Source organism: Leuciscus leuciscus (genome assembly GCF_965113295.1).
Source record: "Leuciscus leuciscus genome assembly, chromosome: 1".
Lineage (NCBI taxonomy): Eukaryota > Metazoa > Chordata > Actinopteri > Cypriniformes > Leuciscidae > Leuciscus > Leuciscus leuciscus.
This window is the reverse complement of record NC_138725.1, coordinates 43,081,744-43,104,043: the sequence shown is the minus strand read 5'-3', so window position 1 is coordinate 43,104,043 and position 22,300 is coordinate 43,081,744. Positions and strand designations below refer to the sequence as shown.

Sequence of the window (22,300 nt, the reverse complement as noted above, 5' to 3'; positions counted from 1 at the left end):
AATTAAATATTTTTTAAGATAGATGGCAGCAATTCATATTTTGTCAGAACCTCTAGTAAATTATGTTATTCTGTTCAGTTATCTATTCAGTATTGCGGGAGAATCGTGATCTCTATTTAAAAAAAAAAAAAAAATCATGATTCTCAATTTATTCAGAATCGCTCAGTACTATTCAGAATTCGGTCCGAAATCAGTTTTGTGAGGTGCCGTCATGTGTAAACGCTGCCTGCGAAGTTAGTTCTGAGAAAGGGATTGCATAATTTGTTTGTAGATGCCACACGGTTTCAGTGTGTTGTATCTAATGCAATGCAGTTCAGGCAGTTTAAGAGTGACCTAATGTCAAATTATGTTTGGCACCTTTGTATACAGTATATGTGATTGTAGAAGGGAATATAAAGGGGAAGTTGAATTGGCCACAAGCCACAATCACTTCCTCTTGTTTTCCCCCAACACAAGGTTATTTTGAAGTTTTCTCTGTACTTTTTTTAATGCATTGTTAGTAATTCTGAAACTGTGCCCTGAGAAGCTATAAGTGTCTCATGATTTATTCAAGCCTCCATTTAAAAAAATAAATAGATACACTGTTACAACAGCAAGTATATTACTGCACTGAAGCTATTTAAATGGGTCATATCACACAGAATACAATTTTTGAAGATATAAAGAGTTCATTGTACTATGAAAACATTCTGAAACTTAACTCATAACTTCTGCCCTAGTGAAAAAAAGACCAGTTATTGAAACTAAGCTGCAAAAACGTCCACAATTTTTTTTTTTATATTAGATTAATACGTTAACACGTGAACAAGCAGAAAAAAGTTTGCCAGTTTATTTTTTGAGTCTGCGAGATGGATGAGAGAGAAAAAAAACCTAAAAGTTTGGCACTAAAACTTTACTGTAAGTGAACATAAAATAAATGATTAAAAAACTGGGCCAGTACGTTTTTTTTATTGAAAGAAATTAGTACTTCTATTGAGAAAGGATGCATTAAATTATATTTGTATGTGAATTACTGTTCTTTTGAACTTTCTATTCATCAAAGAATCCTGAAAAAAAAAAAATGCTTTTGCTTTTTAAGCAATGCTTGTATGTGAATGAATTTGATCAAAATATAATTCAGTCATTTTGCTGGAGTGTTCAGAGTGAGTCAGGTCTGGGGGTGATGTTTTTTTTTTTTTTTTTTTGGTGTTTTGATTTTGCTTTTGACGATTTTGTTTGATCTTGTCAAACATATTCTTTGTCTAGGTGCCTCTGACGGAGGCGGTGGAGCCAGTGGACTATGAGGAGTACGTTAGCAGCCATCCACCCGGAGCCGAGGCCGGACCCCTCAGACAGCTCCTGGAGTTCCCCAGCGATGACCTGGAGCTGCTGCTGCAGGAGAGAGAGTGTGCTACCATAGAGCCGCCAGTCCCTGAGGAGGAGTGAGTCACACACACACACGGCTCACTATAATGAACCTTGCCCTTCCTCACTGCTAATCAGGTAATCTCATCATCTTGGGTAAGCCATGCTGTGCTGCCCGTGAGTGCACTAATACCCCTTTCCACCAACACCGTTCCTGTACGGGTTCCCAGCCTTTGTCCGTTCTCGAACCGTTCAGTGCATTTCCACTGCAGATCGGTTCAACACCGGCCCTAAAAACTTGAATGGAGCGAGGGATGGAGAAAGGCTGTCAATGGCAGTCTTGTTGAGCAATGTAATAATGTTGCACTACATTGCTCTTTATATATAAATATATAAACCTGTGCAAAAGTGAGAGGGAGCATGTGAGAGAGCGAGTGAACGGTTTTAGTTTCAGTTTATCTCCAAAGAGGACACATGAGAGTACCAGGAGTTTCCCTCCCGGGACTGTGAGCAACAAAACAGAGGTGCTGCACTGCCTGCACAAACACCGTTTGATTTTAGCCTGTTTATAGTCGAGTAAGCAACACGTTGTATCGTTATGTCAACGTTCGTTCCTCAACACACTGCAGGCTTGCCTTGCCGAGAACAGGCTGCGGCTCCAGAACGTGAACCGTTCTGGTTTAAAGGGGTGTGAGAGTATCTGGGGGTTTGACTATCTCTTTTTGCACTCACTGTTGATAGCTCTCTGGACCCCAGAGTGAGGGATGCCTTGGGGGTCTACACCGACGACTGGCTCATCATCCAGAGGAAGTGAGTATTCTTCTTCATACATGAGACATACCAGCTTTTTCAGAAGTATAGTGACCAAAAAACGTTCAACAAATCTACATTTTCAATCAGCTACATGTAGTGCATCCTGGGATGCTTTTTAATCACTATTGAAGGAGTTTCAATGTGTACTCTAATGTTAAAAAACTTTTGTGCAATTTTTTTTTTCTCATGTTCACCAAGGGTGCATGTATTTGAGCAAAAATACTGTAAAAACAGTCATATTGTGAAAATTCTTACAATTTCTTTAATAATATTTGTGAAATATTTATTACAAATTCTTTGATGAATAGAAAAACAGCATTTATTTTAAATCTAAATCTTTTGTAACATTATAAATGCCTTTACCGTCACTTTTGATCAATTTAATGCTTCCTTAATCCTTTCTGAAGAAAGTTATTAATTTCTTCTTTTTTTTCCTTTTTTTTTTAACGTACTGACCCCAAACTTTTGAATGGTAGTGTATGTATGGGGTTAGAATTGTTGCATTATTCCAAATAAATAGATTGAGATTGACAAATAAATGTTAAGAGATTCTCCAAAAATAATCAAATTCATTCATTAAGATCCACAAATACATGTGAAGAGTTTCACAAAAATGTGTAAAAAAAAAAATGCATAGAAAGTGAATCACAAATGAATTCCTGGCAGAGTTGTGTTTTTGTCATAAAACACACTTGCAAATTCATTTTCATTTGCAAATTTCATTTTATTTATTTGTATTATTATTTGTGGATCTCAATCTATTTATCTGGAATAATGCAACATTTCTAACCCCTTATATATGCTGGGCACGTTCTTTCTTTTCTTCATCAGTCCAAGTCAAAATTTAGTTTTGTTGAGAAGTTCACACATAGGTACAGTTTATTTTCTCTACAAAACTAAATTAAATAATAAATGAGATTTTGCTTAAAAGCCTTTAAACCAGAAGATTTGAAGATCATAAAAAACATTTAGTTTGACTGGTAGTGTATGACATTGATGCTTCCTGGAGGACAAGTGGAAACATGCTGCTTTGTGGTCTCTCAGGTATCAACGATACAGCACGACACAGACGCCTCATAACTCTGAGCGGCAGCGGGAGAAGCAGAAAGGACTCATCAAACAGACCTTTGAGCTGGATGAGGCAGCCATTGACCGTCAGGATGAGCAGGTGATTGGCTGTTACCGTGGCCTATAAGGGCCCTTTCACACCTACCGGTGGGTCCGGATTTTCGGACTTTTCAGTTTGATCCGAATCAAAATGACGGGTGTGAAACCTCCCACAGACCACGGTCCGGACCAGACAGACGGAATTTGGTCTGACGAAAAGAGGTAGTCTCGGTCCGGATCAAACTGAACAAAGGTTTGGTTCGTTTCTAGTGTGAAAGCATTTTCTGGACGGTTCGGACTTTCAGACCATTTACAGGAAGTTCCGGTGGTTCTCGCAGGATTGCTTGCAGTCTTCTCCTCCTTTCTTGTCGGCGACGATTAAATGTTCGCACAACGAGGAGGACATTCATTTGGCGAATTTGATTATAGTTGGTGCTTCGGGTAGTAATGCCTTTATAATAACAGTATAGTGGCAACGATATGCGTTTGTTCATTCATTCTTGTCAAAGTTACCCGCCGAAATTGACAACACACTGACGTCAGACGCACGTCCGTTTACAAACCAATCAATGTCAAGATGCAGCCCACATAGATGATGATGACAGGACGCAAGTATGTCATGTAAAGTTCTTTAGTGCGCTCGCATAATTGCAATGTGAAACCAAAACTTACCGAATATATAAAATGTATCAAAACATGAACTTTGGTTCGGACCTTGGTGCGGACTTTCAGGTAAAAGTGGGTGTGGTTGACAGACTTGACACGAGATTTTCCAGTCATATTCCTCTTTCTTCTCCCAATCATTTACTAAGTTTACATTTAGAAAGTACAAAAAAGGCAATACATAATAATGATAAATTATCTCCAAAATGATTAGTTATTTAATTTATTTATGTTAAATTTGTTACACAAATAACTGTTATTTTTATGGTTATAATAAATGGGTAATGACAGGTTTGTGTCTGTGACAGGATGACTCCAAGAGGAACTCTGTGTCGCTAGAAGAGACGCCGCGGGGGAGCTGGGCCTCCAGTATATTTGACCTGAAAAACTCCACGCCTGATGCGCTGCTGCCGTCTGTGCTGGAGCGCACGGCTCCGGAGGACATGGACCGCCGCAACTCTGAGAACCGCCAGCACAGCCGCCACACTGATCTGCTGGGACTTTACCCTGCACCGGATGAGGTCTGAAATCATTCAAGTCAGTGTGAGACTGTGTGTGAAAGAAAGTAGAGTCTTCTGTGTAGGAGACGATGAGTGACACTCAACACTTTTATGTAGGAGAGCTGTCAAACGCTGAAGTTCAAAAGCAGAGACGTCTCTCTGATGATCCATCTGCGATTTTGTTTGATCTTGTCAAACATATTCTTTGTCTTTCCTCCGTCTCTTGCTCCTCCGCATCGTCGCTGCTCATCCTCTCGCTTTATGTCTGTGTACACATTGTTTCTGATGACTGAGCAAACGTTGCCATGGTGCTGACTGAGCCGTAGTCATGATGACGGTTCTTTGTGTTTTGACAGGACGAGGCCGTCGAGAGGTGTGCCGTCCCTGAGGTGCCCAAAGAGCACACCGGCCAGAGGATCATGGTCAAGTGTTTGTCGCTCAAGTAAGGCTCTCAAGCAGCCCATCCAATCATTCAGTCATTTTATTGCTGAGGTCAACAAGTGGCTTTTGACTGACCATTTTACACAGACAAATCAAACATTTGTTTTCAAAATCCCAAATTGTTGCTTATACTCTTTGATGTACTCTTGATATTCCAGCAATCTAATGTTAAATGACAGTTCACAGTTCAGTGTTGTTCTTTTTAGGAATAGGAATAGGATCGGGCATTTAAATAGCGCTTTCACATGTACTACTGTACACCCAATCATATCAGGGGATCTCTCCTCAAAGATGAGGCAGCCATCTTGGCTCATCTTTTTAGTCTGTGTTAACTCAGTCTTGTTCAGTTCTTTTGGAGTCCTAGCTCAGAAAGCTGAATTAATTTGTTTCAAATAAGTCCCTTAGACGGTATACTTCCGATCCATCTATGCTATCTTCTTCTACCCTAGTTAGTACATGTATTTAAAAACAAAAATAGTGGCTACTGACTTAACACCCAGTCAAGAATTCACAATTCTTGCAGCAACATCAGTCCCAACTCTTTCTACAGTTTCTACAGTCTCTGGACAAACGGACATTCTTTAACAATTCCTACAGACTCCAGAGAAAGGACCAAACCTTATGCTAAATGTTTATGGTTCCTACAGTCTTGGAAGTGTTTCATATATTTCCATTAGGGATGTCAACGATTAATCGACGATCGATTAATTGTCGATAATACATTTAATCGATACAACTTATCGATCATCGATTAAGCAGGTCTTCATGCGCGTGCGCGCTGCTCAACCGCGAAACATGTAAAGCGAGCGCGCCGGAGTTATGTTTGGGACCATTTTACATCTTCATCATGACTATAAGTTTGCATGTGCATTCGCAGCCTTTTGTTTTGTGCAAATGTAAGTTGTAATACTGTTTATTTTCTGTAGGCCTATCTACATCTGATTGATCTCATATTGGATGCATTTGGTTAAGAATTAACTCTGTAGTAAAGCGTCAGCTTCAGCGTGCACAGCTCAAACGGTAGTGCACGACTAATAATGACTATTGGGACTGTAATATTACATAACATTATAAAGAGAACAATATTGTAATAAAACATTGTGAATTATTTGGGTTTAGTTGCCGTGTCGCGTTGCTCCAGGAAGACCGCGTCCACAACATAGTTCTGAATGAATGGCACGTAACTTAGTTCAAGTTCACTTGTGCATGAATTTGCGTCATTTTGTGCAGATATAATTTGTAATATGTTTATTTTGAATATATCTGATTAATCTCATATAGGATGCGTTTCTTTTAGATAAATAACGTGCTAGCAAAGTGCTCCAGTTTAACGGTAGCAGATTCATTCAGCGCGTGCAGTTGTTCCAGGAAGAGCGCGTCCACAACAGTCACACATTCTAAGCGCATATGAGGCGGCGTTGGTGACACGTTGTATTTAGTAGTTATATTTGATTATTAAATAATTAATTTAATTATCAATCACATCGAAACATTTTACAATCCTACTAGCCCTCTATTTATATTTAAAACCATTCTAATTGATTTGGTGAGGAACATAGCGTTTTGAGCAGCATTTGCAGACCCTGTCATGCTGTCATAGCCACTGCAGTAGACGCATATCGCAGTATTAAGGCTAACGATTAATCGATTAATTGATCGTTAATTTAAACGACGATCGATCATGGGAATTTGTGAAAATTGACATCCCTAATTTCCATGTATCGAAAAATCGATATTTTTGACAACACTACATCACACTTAGTTTATTATTTCAGATGCCTTTTTAAAAGACTACAATTTACAATCTACAAAATGTAGATATTATATATAAAATTCAACTTGCCAAGGTAGCTAGTTGTAAAATCTGCTGGGTGTTAATAATGTCAAGCCCTGACTAATCGTTGATTGATTTAACACACCTTCTGATTACACATTAATCCTGAAGAGTTAAGCCAACTGCAGTGTGATCTGACTCACTGTGGTTGTTCTTCCAGATTTGAGATTGAAATCGAGCCAATATTTGGATCACTGGCTCTGTATGATGTCAGAGAAAAGAAAAAGGTATGACTAATTATTCATAACCTTTTAAATGTTTTTTACTGAAAAGGTTGTGGGTTCAAATCCTGTGAGGGGTTCATGATCATTCATATGCTGCATCCCTTTCATCCATGCTCCTTTCCTCCCTTAGATTTCTGAGGATTTTCACTTTGACCTGAATTCGGATCAGATAAAAGGCTTGCTCCGACCCCACACCCCCAACGTAGCCATCTCCACCCTGGCCCGATCTGCTATCTTCTCCATCACATACCCATCTCCTGACATCTTTCTAGTCATTAAGGTATGTCCAGCAGGGGGCGCAGTGCCACATGTCCTATAGAGGGTGCAGGAGGAACTCTAGGACAGGGGTCGGCAACCAATGGCATGCATAGCTAAAGAGGTGTATGTATTTAGTTTAAAGTCCCTCTTTAAGTCCCTCAAACTTGCATACAGACGTACATTATGAGGTAACAGTCGCACAGCCTCTTTTATTTAGTTAGGAGTTATAAATACTAAAACATTTTCTCTGCAAATAAATATGCATTTTATGCGTTATTTATATATACACTAACTTAATATTCAGCAAGAATGCATTAAATTGATCAAACGTAACATTAAAGACATTTACATGTCTTATGTTACAAAAGATTTATATTTTAAATAAATGCTGTTCTTTTGAACTTTCTATTCATTAAAGAAAAGATATTGAATCAGTTTCCACTAAAATAAGCAGCACAACTGTTTTCAAAAAGGAATTCTATGCATCAAGATATTTTTCATGAGAATGTCTGGACTTTAAGCTTTAGAGAGGTTGGATGAGGCAACAAGACAAGAAACTATATCAAACAAGTTTTTACCAACTATTCTTTATGTGTGTGTGACAGTTCTGTCACCTGGCCTCAGGCCTTTGGGACATCCTTATTGTTGAGCTCTGCTGTATTTGTGTTTCAGCTGGAGAAAGTCCTTCAACAGGGAGATATTGGCGAATGCTGTGAGCCATACATGGTCATGAAGGAATCAGACTCCACTAAGGTACGAGTGTACCATGGGTTTTTGCATGAGTATTTCATCAGACACATCTGGCATGATTATGGTATTCTCTGAGCGTTTCTCAACTTGATCTGGACTACTGCAATATTTGTCATTCTTTTTCAATATGAGCAAGGTCCAGTAGATGCTGGAGCCCTTTACTGTCACTGTATAATTCTGCTGCCAAGTTGCTTTTTTTTGGTTGTTTGAAATGGCATGATAAATGCTGCCCATCCATTACCTTTACATGGGGGCTGTGTAACCCAGATGGTGGTTCTGAATTGATTCACTGTTTTTCACCTTTGTGTGTGTGTGTGTGTGTGTGCAGCATAAGGAAAAGCTGGAGAAGTTGAGGACTCAGGCCGAGCAGATGTGCACTAGGCTGGGACGTTTCCGGATGCCGTTTGCCTGGACCGCAATTCATCTGCTGAACATCGTCAGCAGCGCTGGAGGGATAGACCGCTCAGATTCAGACTCAGACACGGGTATAAACCAGAGTCAACACACTTTTTGTTTTAAAGTTAACTTTTTATTGATTTCTTATAAGAAGTCACCTTGAAGATGTCCCTGAAATGAACACACACAAGGGATAGGCATTATGTTTATAACCAGGGCCTAAAATGTACTTTTTGCCACACCTGCCAATGGCCGGTGACTTAAGAAAATTTACTAGCCATAAATATTTTTAACAGATTAATTCAGTTACACAACTTATTCAGTCAAGAGCAAAGAGTGTTGTCTGTTGATTGATTAACATTAAAAACACAGACAGCAGCAGGAAAATTAGGCTGCTGTCACTTTAAGAGTGTAATGGGAGATTTTTGATTTTCATTACTTACTTTGATTTTCATTAACATACACAGGATTGACTTCTATGTGTGCTGCTGACCATAATGATATAATGACAATGATATAATGATTGATGTGGAACTTCTGTGAGGCAGGAGAAGAGGGGGAGACGCCGAAGCCCTGACCCCTAAGGTCAAAGGGCTGTCCAATTTAGGACTTGCAGGCAGTAAGTTAAGCTAAACTAAAGTTCAGTATAATAGGATCACTGGTGGTGTCTTATCCATCTCTGGAGTTTAAAGAACCTTGGAAGATAACAATAACAGAGTATAAAGACTGGCCTGCCCCTCCCTCCTGGTCGCACTTGTTTCACAGACTGTACTGTCTACCTCTGTGTGGCAACTGGGCCTTCTTGCAAGAATAAATTACTTTTTAATGATCATTTGATTCCAGACTGTCTCTTACGCCAAAGATGATTGTTTAGTGAATTAAACTGCCACAACAAGAGCTAATGCATGGATTCAGTATACTGTTACACATGCGTTTTATTTCTCAACTGGTTACGTTCAGTAAAGACATAACTGACTATGTTATGTTTACTAGGATACTTGCCAAAACGGGAAGTTTGAATATGTCTGTTCAAGTGCAAGAAGTGAAAGAGAACTCTATTCACTATCCACTATATTTTTGGGTGCGTGCTTCAGATGTCTAAACTTCCCACACGCGCAAGTAATGAATTGAGTTCTCTTTTGTGCTTCAGTAATGAAATTGGCAAGGCTTAAACTTTCGTGACGATGCAAGCACAGCCCCTTCAAATGTCCCGAGCGTCGTTCATGTTTGTTCATATATTTAAGATTTTGCATTGTTAAAATGTATAAAAATGTACCAGCCAACTGCCGATTGACACCATATCATATACTCGCAACTTATATCTGTATATTTGTTAGCATTTTTCCAATATTTGATAAATGTGCTCCATCATTTTGATCTAGAAATACATTAGCTTTGACTCATTTTGGAGGGTGCATTCTCCAGAGGTCCCATTTGTCTGCCGCAATATGTACTAACATTTAAATGAATCATTTGAACATTGTGCTTACAGCTGTAATTAATTTCTGTAATTACATCTATATTCACACTGTTGACCCACCCTTAAACTTACCCACACCAACAAACCTGTCATAACCGTAGCCGGATCCCACCTCAACAGCAGCACAAGTGTTTTGCAATTTAACGTCAAAAACAAATAATTGTAAGGTACAATGCACTTATTGTGTTTATATAAGTACATAGTAATTAAAGACTCTTAATATAACATGTGACTGTTATATTGAATATACTTATTCTATATTAAATATTTAATGTCACCCAGCCCTAGTAGCATGACTCAATTATATAACAAACAGCATTTTGTCATTCCTTACAGAGCGTAAGGGGACATGGAATGAGAGGAAGAAGAAAGGTTTTGAGAGGATGAGTGTAGGAGAGGACATGTGCAACTTCACAAACTTCCGGCCAGCCACTCTCACTGTCACCAATTTCTTCAAACAGGTCAGATCTCAAATTTTTTTTTTTTGTCTTGTGTTCTGCTGATGGTAGTGTATGATGTATTGTTTCTCTCACTAAATGAATGCTGGGTGTTTCTGTGGCGCTGCAGGAGGGGGACAGACTGAGTGATGAAGACTTATATAAGTTCTTGGCAGACATGAGGAGGCCGTCATCTGTCCTGCGTCGACTCAGACCTGTGACGGGTACCTGCCTGCACTTACTTTTTACCTCCGTTATATTATTTAAGCATTTTATCACACTCCGTCGGTCTCTTTCTCCATCTAGCTCAGTTGAAGATAGACATCTCCCCGGCTCCAGAAGCCCCTCACTACTGTCTGTCTTCAGAGCTGCTTCATGTGAAGCCTTATCCTGACCCACGTGTGCGCCCCACCAAAGAGGTGCTGGAGTTTCCCGCTCGCTACGTCTACACCCCACACACTACCTACAGGTAATAGAGCAGAAAAGAGCAGATCATATATCTGAAAGTGTCATACAAGTATATTAATGTATCATAAAACTACATTCTGAGTGTGAACTCATGATAGGTGAAAACAAAAGTCCCTTTAAGGCAAGTCATTTCACTCGTGGCCATCTTTGAAACGCCTCTCGGCAGCTCCTATTTCTTTGAATGGGGAACCATGAAATTCTCCAAAGCTGTTCAAGCTTTTGATTAAATTTCATATTTGAAATCACCACTGAAATTTGACAACAACTGTCTCATAATTTCCATAGCAACTGGAGCTTCTAAGGGCAGCGTATGCAATGACTTTTATTTATAAGGCGGGACTTATTCTGCCATATTGCACTTTCTCCCATTTATGGTAATATGAGTGCACATCTTTGTATATCTAAAGTCTTTGGTGAGAAACTCTTGTGTGACTAACAGACATAAATATAAGCTTTTTATCCATTGATCATCCTCCCCTCTGCCAGAGTTCACAAATCTCATTCATGTGTGTGTTAAAACATTGTGTATTTTTCTCATTGACACCAAATCACTCATTATACTTTTATTAAATAAGTTACAAAACACCAATACATATACAGATATATATTATGATAATTATGTTTTTGTGCTATTATAAACATATTATCCATATTATAACATTAAGAAAATAGTAAAATATTTGTTTCTGTGGTTAGGAATTGCATACAAATTTTTTACACACAAATTCGCTCTGCGCGTGTTTCCTGAGGCCCCAAGTGCATTTAAAGTGATTGGCAAAGTGGACATCTGTGTCATTAATGAACATGTAATAGGTGAGATCCGTTTGCCGTGCCATGAATGGAGTGTTGATGAGGATTGCAGTTCCTTCTCGTAGGTGATATTAGCGGTTACACCATATTCTGAAATGAGAAGCAAGTACTGACATGAGCCGATGATCTACTGATGATCACATGTTTACTAGTAAGTCAGCACTCAGGCTTACCTGTTTCTGTAAATCAGCCAGCTGCTGGTTTTGATTCTCCAATTTCAGTTTCTGTTCTTGGGTCCACTTCATCAGATCCTTCAGGATAGGGATGTTTTTAAGTGTTGTGCCCTGTCATAAGGATATAGTCGGTTATTTACAGATAAAACTGTAAGTGTGTTAATTTAAAGGCAGCTCTGCATCTTAGATACCTTGATCTTGTCTGGGATGGAGTTGTTTAGGTTTTCCTCCAGGCTGGTTAGTTTTTTCTTTAGCTCTCCCTCCTCCAGCTCCACCCTGGTGACTGTTCCTCTGTTCTCTTGGACCTGAATCTGCAGTGCTTTCATCTGAGCCTGCAAACAGACAGACCAGCTTGTTGAGCACACCGACCCAACTCCATTTGGACCAACAGATGTCTGCACATTAGCTGAGACTTAAGTTGAAATCATAATTTGTTGTCATTGGCCAATGCTGATATCTACAGCATTGTTATTCCAATGTACTAGTAATATACTTTAATAAAGTGTACGTCCCATTTTCCCTCATTTAGTCAATTGAATTTACACAATTCTAATATTTACTCAATTCTCTCTCTCTCTCTCTCTCTCTCTCTCTCTCTCTCTCTCTCTCTCTCTCTCTCTCTCTCTCATATATTTATTTATTACAGTTTATATCTCTCTCTCTCTCTTATATATTTATTTATTTATTACAGTTTATATATATATATATATATATATATATATATATATATATATATATATATATATATATATAAACTGTAATAAATAAATAAATAAGAGAGAGAGAGAGAGAGAGATTATATCATTAATAAATATCAGCCAAAATTAAATGAAACCTTTTTGCCAGATTGGTAGCTGTGGGGTAAAGTGTGTCAGATAATTTGGGGTAAACTATGACCGTGGCTCAACTAAAAATTATATACATATCAATAATGACAACATTCAAATGTTCTTGAATCAAATAAAATGGAAAATATAATGAAATACTAATACTATTACATGTATATAATTGGGCAAATTAGATTTACTCCTCCTTGCTTAGAGGATAACTTAAGTGAAAAGTGGCACAGCTTACCCCACCCTCCTCTGCTTAATATTCATAGACGAAGCTGTTAGTACATTTTGGAACGGACACTAATGGGAACTAGCACTTCTGTTAATTGGGGCAGTAATTTCCAAATGCCCGATTGAACAGTCTGGCTAGAATTTCAGTCTGTCACGAATGCATGTCATTGATTAAGTGACTCATAGGCTTACCTGAATGAGCTGAAGTTTCTCTTTGATCTGTCGCTCGGTTTGAGCAGCCTCCTCCGTGTCGTGCCCCAGTCTCTTAACCTCGCTCTCGGTTCGGCTGATGGCTTTCATGACGCGGGCCATCCTGGCCTCTGTGCTCTGGTATATGTGGTGCAGGGACTCACTGAACTGCACCACGCCATACATAAGGATGTTCACTTCATCCATGGAGGCCGGGTTTCCCCCCGTTTGGAAAGATCTCAACGGAGATGAGGAGACCCTGTTCACACACAGAGTCAGAAACAGCACGCATAAAGCTGCCTGCATCCTGTTCTCTCCTTAAAAACAAACTGTGACTGCCACAGGTGCAAGGAAACAGGCTGTTTTAATGTGCATGCATTGCAACATGGTGCTGCTTTTATAAGCTGTGACTATGTTGGACATTGGGAAATCAGCTGAGACACGGGCCTATCAGAGCTGTGCTTACAGCTGTGTGTGTGTGTGTGTGAGAGAGAGAGAGACAGAGAGACCTTGACTTATGTTGGCCAGATATATTTTTAGTGGTATTTAACCAGAGACGTGCTTTGCAGCCTGTATGCCAATGCACTCTTCTCCTTTAACCTCAGAGGTGCACAGATCATCCAGTGAACCCTTTGTCACACACTGCCATTTTAGAACTATATAAATAAGAGATTGTAAACGATTGCTGCATTATTTATTGAAAGATCATATTTAGCGTCACAGGAAGAGATACAGTAGGGGTTCGGTATGTTCATGCTGCTGCCACATGTTCAGTGTTTGATTTGGGGTAAAGTCAAGTGATTTTTAGTGCCTTTCATGTCTATTTCTGTCCCTGTTCCTCAAACATGCAGATGAAAGAGTGTCACAGTGCTCCCCTTGTTTAGAAAAGTGTGGTCAGAAAATTTTACTAGAATTAATTGCATGAAATGCTGATTCATTGATAGAATTAATCTCATATATAATATTTGCTGAGAACGGCCTCCAAATGAAGAGAATTCAAATACATGATTGTTACAGATGGAAGCATTGATCTTTCTCTCCATATATTTTTCACTTGACTGTTTACATAAGTAGTTTTGACCATTTACAGTAGGAATTGAAGCTTAACCATTTATATTAGTAGTTGTAAACTTTACCGTTTGCATTAGGAGTTGAAACAACCATTTATATTAGTAATTGTAAACTTGACCATTTACAATAAAAATGTAAGCTTAACAATTTTTATTTGTAATTGTAAACTTGACCGTTTACAATTAAAGTTTAACCATTTACATTAAAATTTGAAATCTATGCGTTTATAATAGTAGTTGTGAACTTGAACGTTAGTAGTTGAAACTATACTATTATAACCGTTAATAATAGTTGTAAATTTGACCGTTTACATTAGGAAATGAAGTTTAACCATTACATTAGCAGTTGTAGACTTGACCTTTTACATGAGCTGAAACTTAACCTTAAGTAACTTCAAATTAGGAATTGATGCCTAAACATTTAAATCAGTAGTTGACGTTAGTGTTTGAGGTGTAACCATCTATATTAGTAGTTGTAATCTTAACCATTTTCAAAAGTAGCTGTAAACTTGACCATTTACTCTGCCGTTCAAAAGTTTGAAATCACTAAGACATGGTTTTGAAAGAAATGTATGAATCTCTTGGAATTAACATTATAGAACATTATTAATGTTGCAAAAAATCATTGCTGTTTGAATGACTGTTTAATAAATAAGTTTTACAGTGATTGTAAAGCCTCATTTTCAGTCCCCAGATCATTCTAATATCCTTGTTTGGTACTCAAGAAACCTTTCTCTTTATCTTTGTATAGTTGAAAATGGTTGTGCTGCTCAAGGAAGGCAATGCAGTGTCTTTTTCAGTTGCCAAATTGAGGACTCTTGCATTGCTGAAGTCCAAATTTGCTTTCAGACAAGGAAGCACCTTTCTCGAGAAACTCGTTTTAGTGACTCAATCTATTGTCCTTAGTGGTGCACACTCAAGCATGGCCTTCATTTCGGTTTTGAAAACAAGGAAGCAAACTGTGTCTAACCGGTGAGAAAGTGGGAGAAGTGAACTGAAAATACAAGTTATAATAAGTATAAAAGTTTCATAGACTTTGCAAACTTTAATGGGAGTGTACTTAATAGATCTGAACTGTGAGTTTTATGTCATCTACAGCAGGCCTCTCATAAACCATTGCTGGTTTGATTTAAAAGGGTTCATTATTTAATGTATTTCCATCTCTCTCCCCCTCAGGAACCTGCTGTACATTTACCCTCAGACTGTCAACTTCAATAGCCGGCAGGGTTCAGTGAGGAACATTGCAGTGAAGGTGCAGTTCATGGCAGGAGAAGATCCCAGCCAGGCCATGCCTGTGAGTCACCGATCACACCCACACCCTGTACTGCCTCATGGCTCTAGTCACACTGTCAAAGCATATTCTCATGGAAAGACAAAAAAACATTTGGAATTATGCAAGTACATCTGATACGATGATCTCATCGCCTAGATAAACCTAATTGTGCACATAAAAGCTCTCCAGATCTGTGCCAAGAATATGACAGCGCCTCCTTAAAACACATCGATCCACATCACAGTATTTTAGCTCCAACTAAACACACAGGTTACATTAGTCACTCCAACCAATTCTCCAGATGGATTAAGAAGCGCTCTGGGAAATTTTGGAGATTTCAGTGAACCTTTTACATTGGGTTAATCTAATCAAGGATTTTAGAAACTCCCTAATAGTGTTAGTGCTGCATTCGCACACCAGTTGCTCACTCTGAAACATCTGTAATTTATTTAAAGCTCAGTGTGAGGCCAGTGCAGTGCAGGTACATTAGAGGCTAAATTCACTTTGTATAATTAGAAAATCCATCCACGGCTTCATGATTAGCGAGGGCAACATCATGGCTGAAATGAAACACCCCAGTGACATCTAGTGGAGCCGTTGAGCTGTGATTCACCAATGTAATGTGATTTCCACCCGCTGAACAGGTCATCTTTGGAAAGTCAAGCTGTGCAGAGTTTTACAAGGAGGCGTACACCCCAGTAATCTACCATAACAAGTACGAACCCATGTCTCATTCACTATTCATTACAGAATCATCACTTTTTATGTCCAGAATTGCATTTCATTTACTTACAACTGTGGTTAATTTTTGACTCAAAGGCCTCCAGCACTAATATATATATATATATATATATATATATATATATATATATATAGTAAAAAATAGTGAAGTATTATTTAAAATACCTGTTTTCTCTTTTAATATATTTTAAAATGTAATTTATTCCTGTGATCAAAGCTGAATTTTCCGCATCATTACTCAAGTCTTCAGTGTCACGTGATCCTGCTGAAATCTTTTTAATATGCTAATTTGCTGCCCAAGAAACATTTCTTATTATTAGCCATTTTGAAAACAGTTGCACTGCTTAATATTTTTCCCCAGGATTCTTTGATGAACAGCAAATTGAAAGAACTGCATTTATTTGAAATAGACATTTTTGTAGGTAACACTTTATTTTAAGGTGACGTAGTTACGCGTTTCTACCTGTACTTACTATAGTAATAACAGTAAATTATGCATAATTACAAGCAACTAACCCTAAACCTAATTGTAATTCTATTAATATTTCTCAGTACTTATTTGAGTTAGTACAATGTAACCGTCACCTTAAAATTAAGTGTAACCTTTTTGTAACATGTCTTTACTGTCACTTTTTATTATTTTAATGCTTTCATTTTGTGAGTCTAGAAGTTTTAAAAACTGTTCTTCAGTAAAAAAAAACATTTAACTCTTGATTTTATGTTGTTGTTTTTAGTTGTTTTTTTTGCATTTTAATGAAGTTACATTTGTTTTAATATATTAATAACATCAAATATATTACAAATATTATTATTATTATTATTATTATTATTAATTCTGATAATAATATATTAATTTAGATAATTTTTGGTGACCCAGTTTAGTTTGCTGAGGCCCCCTAGTGGGTCCCAGCTCCTTGGTTGAGAACCACTACTTCAGTCTCCTCTCTCCATCTCTGCAGGTCCCCGGAGTTCTACGAGGAGGTAAAGATGAAGATTCCTGCCAACCTCACCGACAACCACCACCTGCTCTTCACCTTCTATCACATCAGCTGCCAGCCCAAGCAGAACACCCCCTTGGAGACGCCCGTGGGGTACACGGTGAGAAAAGGACCCCCCTCTCTTCTCCTCTTCCTCTCTTCCGTCTCCTCACAGTCACGCTCCCACAGCGCTGGAGAAGCACTCCAGGCTACCTGATGAAACGCTCACCTCTGTGTGACCTTGTCTCCTCTCAGAGACACCTGAAGCATATCCTTATACGTCACCACAGTAGCACCCTTCCCAAGTTGCAGCATCATGTGATTTGTAGGCCACCTATAGCATGCTAATGTAAATAATTTGGGGTTAATCAGAGTTCATGTTGCTCCCCACAGTGGATCCCCCTCATGCAGCACGGCCGCCTACGCACCGGATCCTTCAGTCTGCCCGTCTCTGTGGAGAAACCTCCACCCAGCTACTCAGTCCTCACTCCTGATGTAAGACATTTATTCTGCACTGGGTGTTTGTTTATGCATGTGAGAACAAATGTGGAAGTGAAGGATGGCAGACCGATTTCTTAATTTCTCATAATTCACAGACTACTACTACCTGCCGCCTTATTGTATTATAAGACACTTTCAAGGAATTTGATGTCTCTCAAGACTTTTTTTAAAGCACTAGAGACAAAATTCCACAATTAATTAATAATAAATAATGAATATAAATTAATAAGTAATTCTTACCATTATTATAATTTTTTTATAGTATTTGTTATTATTATTATTATATATTTTTTATTATTACAAAATCTCACAAATCTAGTTTTTGAACTGTATTTAGATATATTCCAAATAATGCTATTATAAATATTTAACTCTGCCAAAAGCAACTATCACTTAAAATTATAATAGAAAGGGTTATTTATTGGACTAATATTTTACATATCAAATTTAATACAAGAAGTCATTGTCACAATCACCCCTGTAATCATCTTTCCAACAACCAAGATAAAATATGTATTCATTTAATTCAAAGGCATCATTAATCTAGACAGCTGTGGAAAAATATTGGACATCAAAATAATAATTTTTTTTTCTCAAAATCATTTGTTTTCTCAAAGTACAATGTGTCATCACTCTTGCTTATTTTTGACTGAAGAAATTTAGCCCATGGTCTCCCCTACACCAAGTCCATCTTAAAATGGAAAATAATAATAATTACTTTAGGTGCCTATGCACCTTCAGTGTGTGGCCCCTAATAATGCCCTTTTTTCCCCTTTTTTTTTTGCAAATAACAAGTAATATTGCAAGCAACAACTCCATTTTCTCATGTTAATGCTTCATAACATTCCTGGTGCCTATAGTCAAATGTGCTAATTAATATTCATGAGTCTGCCTTTTAGCAATTTAGTAAAGCCTACTGGGCAAGCTTCACATTATGGAATGAAAAATATTCATGAGCCAAGAATAAGCCTTGGTGACAATCATGACAGTGATTTTTCATGTATGATAAAAAAGAGCAGCTCTGACATTTTAAATAATCACTCCTTTTGTGTTCCACGTGACAAAAGTCATACAAGTTTGGAGCCACATAACAGTTTTTTTGGTTAAAATCAAATGGAACACCTGAAAATGTGAGGACATTTTAACACTGTTCTTTCCAGGCTTGGAAAAGTCGTAAAAATTTATAAAATGTTGAAAAATCATGGTCATTTCCATAGTGAGGTTTTTTTAGCTATGCTCTAAATTCTAAAAATGTTTTTCATCCATTTTGAAAGACTGGAAAAGTGATGGTAAAGTGATAGAGAAGTCATGAAGATGTGGGAACATTATTGACTGAGCAAATTTAAGTGTGAATGGGTAATTTATGGCATAGCGTTTTAGGCAAACAAAGTTTTACCAACATAAATAATCATGCAACCTAATTATCCAAGTTACAGATAATTATTTAGGGCAAGCTGCAACATCTGCTTGGCTGTAAAATCTGAGGAGGAAAGTGAATGTGTGGTGAGGATATGTTGTGGCCTGTGTGTGTTTCAGGTACAGCTACCAGGAATGAAATGGGTGGACAACCACAAAGGAGTCTTTAATGTAGAAGTGACCGCAGCCTCCTCCGTTCACACACAGGTAATGAAATAAAATAAAAGAAATCAGAAGAAAAAAAGCATTGCACACATATATACTGTAAGTCTATTTACATGCTTATTTCACCCTCTGTATGTAGGATCCACACCTGGATAAGTTCTTCACACTTGTGTATGTTCTGGAGGAATACTCGTTCCCTTTTCGGCTGAAGGATGTTATAATCACAGAGGCGAATATAGAGGCGGAGCTGAAGGCCAGCATGGCCGCTCTTAAGGGCGCGCTGCTGGACACTTGCGTGCGCTTCCTGCATCAACTGATGAGCAAGCTCATACTGCTAATTGTACACCCTCCTGTTATAGCCGGACAGATCGGTTAGTAACACTGGATCTTGTCACTACTAATATTACCTTTTTTATACACATATTTTGGTGTTTCCTTGTGTAATCCATTTCCTCTCCTTCCTCCAAATGCAGTGAATCTTGGCCGCGCTGCCTTTGAAGCCATGGCCCTGCTGGTAAACCAGATCCATAAGAATTTGGAGGGGAACCAGGACCATCACGGTCGTAACAATCTGCTGTCCTCCTACATCCACTACTGCTTCCACCTGCCCACAACAGAGCCTTTATCTCCCCCTGCTGGTGAGTGAGAAATACAGCTCGCAAACCACAAAAATGGGTTACATGTCATGTTCACATGTGAGATTTGAGAGATGTGTTATGCAAAAGGATCTTTCTTGGAAGAAATAATGTGAGTTTGAAACAACTGTTAATTTTGGCTGAACTTTTAAGTCTTGAAAATACCCTAAGTTATTGAACCATGGCTAAAACTGTAAACGATATCTAACCTTTAAGGCATGCTGATTTATTTCTCTAGGGCTCACTGTTTATGTATTGTAAGTAAAGGCTGATTTATACTTCTGCGTCGGACCTACGGCGGAGCCTCTACGCTATAGACTACGCTTTGGTTTTCATTTATACTTCTGCGTCGTTGTCCGCGTTGACGCGCAATTACACATGCAGAGGGAGCATGTGAAACCTGAGGGAGGGGTTCTGGCAGACCAATCACAGCGCTTGCGTCCACGTAGAATCTACGTCGTGTTACATTTTTGGGGAGGTGCACGTCAGGGTACGCCGAAAGGTACACGCGCTACACACAGCCTACGACGTAGCTACGCCGTGAGTTCGACGCAGAAGTATAAATTGGGCTTAACTATCTGCTAGTAATAATTGGCTAGCATCATACTCGCACTCATTTGACCTTAAAAGCAGGATGCTTTTTTAAGTTAATTCATTGAGAGCGTCGCTCTTCCTCTTTCAGTGGGAGGCGCATCATTTGAGCTCCCCATCCAGTATGCCACGCTCTCTAGGGCGATGGCAAGACCCAGCAGCCTGCTACTGTCCCGCTCCAAGAGCATTAGTAACTCGAACCCTGACCTGGCCTCCACACCAGCCACCCCTGATGAGGAGGTGCAGAGAATCATTGCCAGCAAGGTAGGCGGCTCTTCCTCTGGCTTCTGATTGGTTTGTTCAAGTTAATGCAGTTTGCCCCGCTCTGTCCTGTGTTTTTTCTACCTTGACATGGCAGCTACAAAGAACTGAGTGTTTAAAAAAAAAAACGTTAATTGATTGTTTTCTCTCTTTTATTGATTTCAGTCTTTGGGAAAAATTAAAGCTAATCACTAAAAATCAATAGTAAAGATATTTAACAACAAATTTGATTAATTAATCAGTGTAATCACTTTGCAAAACAAAGCTATTTCTGTGGAAAAAAGGTCATAAGCATATACTTGTAACATTAAAAATGTGTAAAAAAAGAAAGAAAAAAAGTGCCTTTTTATTTGATTAATTGAGAAAATAACTGATTGATTAATTGATTCATTTAAATAATTAAATATTTGCATGCCTACTCTTTGTCATGTGCTGGAGCTAGAGGCTTAGAGATTGAGTGTGACATGTTTACTGTGGCATCTGTTGATCGCTCTGCTAATAATTGTGCTATGTTTTTTGCTGTGGTACCCTCCTTCACTGTGCCCCCTGACTTTTTCCCACCCTCCTCTAAATTAAATCTGGTCCTGCACTTCATCCCCTCCCTGTGACGCCTCTATGTGGCTGTTCTGCCTCTCCTGTGTGGCACTGTGATTTGTGTTTGTGTCGTCGGCGGATAAGCAGGGAATAGACCGCTCACATTCCTGGGTAAACTCTGCTTACGCTCCAGGGGGCTCGAGGGCTGTCCTCCGTCGGAACCCCAACTCCAGCTGTGAGCTCAAGCAGGTGCCAATCAAACCCTATACCCTAACGTCCTTCCCTACTGCCTCTAACCATACACGCTAATATAACCTGTAACCCCTTCAAATCAATTAACCCCAAATATAACCATAACATTATTCATTACCATCTCAAACCCTACAACCTAATTTGTAATTTTACTCTCTTAAAACAAACAACCTAACTTGACCTATTACTGTCTCAATACAGCTTTTTACAGTCTCAAACCTTTAACCCTAACATTAGTTATTACTATATAAAATGTTTAACCCTAACATTATTTGTTACTGTCTAAAACTTTTAATCATATCATTACTTGTTGCTGTATCAAACTCTTAACCCTAACATTAATTGTTAGTCTAAAACTTTTAACCCTATCATCATTACTTGTTACTTTCACAAACTTTGAACTCTATTATAACCCTATCATTACTTGTCAATCTCTCAAAACCTTAACCCTAAAAATACTTATTATTAACTCAAACTCTTGACCTAACATTAGTTGTCACTGTCCTAAACCCTTAACCCTAACATTACTTGTTACTGTCTCAAACTCTTTACCAAACATTACTTGTTTGCTATCTCAAACCCTTAACCCTAACCTTACTTTTTACTGTCTAAAACTATTAACCCTATCATAACTTGGTACTGTCTCAAACTCTTAACCCTAACATTAATTGTTACTAACTCCAACTTAACTTGTTACTTGTTGTTCATTCTCAACTTTTACATGCTAACAAGTCTTCCAGCAGTACACCATATCATCCTGCACTCTCTCATTGCCTTCACTCTGGTATTACTTCTGTAATCTTGTGCCAGCTCCTCTGCTGCTGTCCATTTGGCTCTGTCTTTGTAAATGTGTGTCTATGTCTGAGGGTGTAGAAGCATTTGTCTAGAAAGGTTGTGTGTTCATGCCTCCTCCTTCTCCTCTTCTTCAATCAA

General features: G+C 38.5%; 2 protein-coding genes across 3 annotated transcripts in view; one reads left to right on the top strand and one right to left on the bottom strand.

Annotated features, from left to right (window-relative positions):
- The window catches only part of dock6 (dedicator of cytokinesis 6), a 53,602-nt gene that overhangs the window by 5,167 nt on the left and 26,135 nt on the right, over positions 1-22,300 (top strand). For both annotated transcript variants that reach the window (XM_082137570.1, XM_082137571.1), the window contains exons 3-23: positions 1,246-1,421; positions 2,086-2,154; positions 3,202-3,325; positions 4,236-4,448; positions 4,784-4,869; positions 6,863-6,929; positions 7,057-7,206; positions 7,857-7,937; positions 8,263-8,419; positions 10,147-10,271; positions 10,378-10,471; positions 10,554-10,716; positions 15,198-15,315; positions 15,939-16,009; positions 16,995-17,133; positions 17,406-17,507; positions 19,050-19,136; positions 19,234-19,465; positions 19,568-19,732; positions 20,412-20,584; positions 21,263-21,364. In XM_082137570.1, the coding sequence (XP_081993696.1) occupies positions 1,246-1,421; positions 2,086-2,154; positions 3,202-3,325; positions 4,236-4,448; positions 4,784-4,869; positions 6,863-6,929; positions 7,057-7,206; positions 7,857-7,937; positions 8,263-8,419; positions 10,147-10,271; positions 10,378-10,471; positions 10,554-10,716; positions 15,198-15,315; positions 15,939-16,009; positions 16,995-17,133; positions 17,406-17,507; positions 19,050-19,136; positions 19,234-19,465; positions 19,568-19,732; positions 20,412-20,584; positions 21,263-21,364 (2,694 nt within the window). The remainder of the gene's footprint in view (positions 1-1,245; positions 1,422-2,085; positions 2,155-3,201; positions 3,326-4,235; positions 4,449-4,783; positions 4,870-6,862; positions 6,930-7,056; positions 7,207-7,856; positions 7,938-8,262; positions 8,420-10,146; positions 10,272-10,377; positions 10,472-10,553; positions 10,717-15,197; positions 15,316-15,938; positions 16,010-16,994; positions 17,134-17,405; positions 17,508-19,049; positions 19,137-19,233; positions 19,466-19,567; positions 19,733-20,411; positions 20,585-21,262; positions 21,365-22,300) is intronic.
- On the bottom strand, positions 10,878-14,078 carry angptl8 (angiopoietin like 8). The gene is made up of 4 exons (XM_082137600.1): positions 12,955-14,078; positions 11,890-12,030; positions 11,699-11,809; positions 10,878-11,615 (listed from the first exon to the last, which is right to left on the bottom strand). Exons 1-4 carry the CDS (start codon positions 13,255-13,257, stop codon positions 11,604-11,606), a joined length of 567 nt encoding a protein of 188 aa, XP_081993726.1. The 5' UTR covers positions 13,258-14,078; the 3' UTR covers positions 10,878-11,603.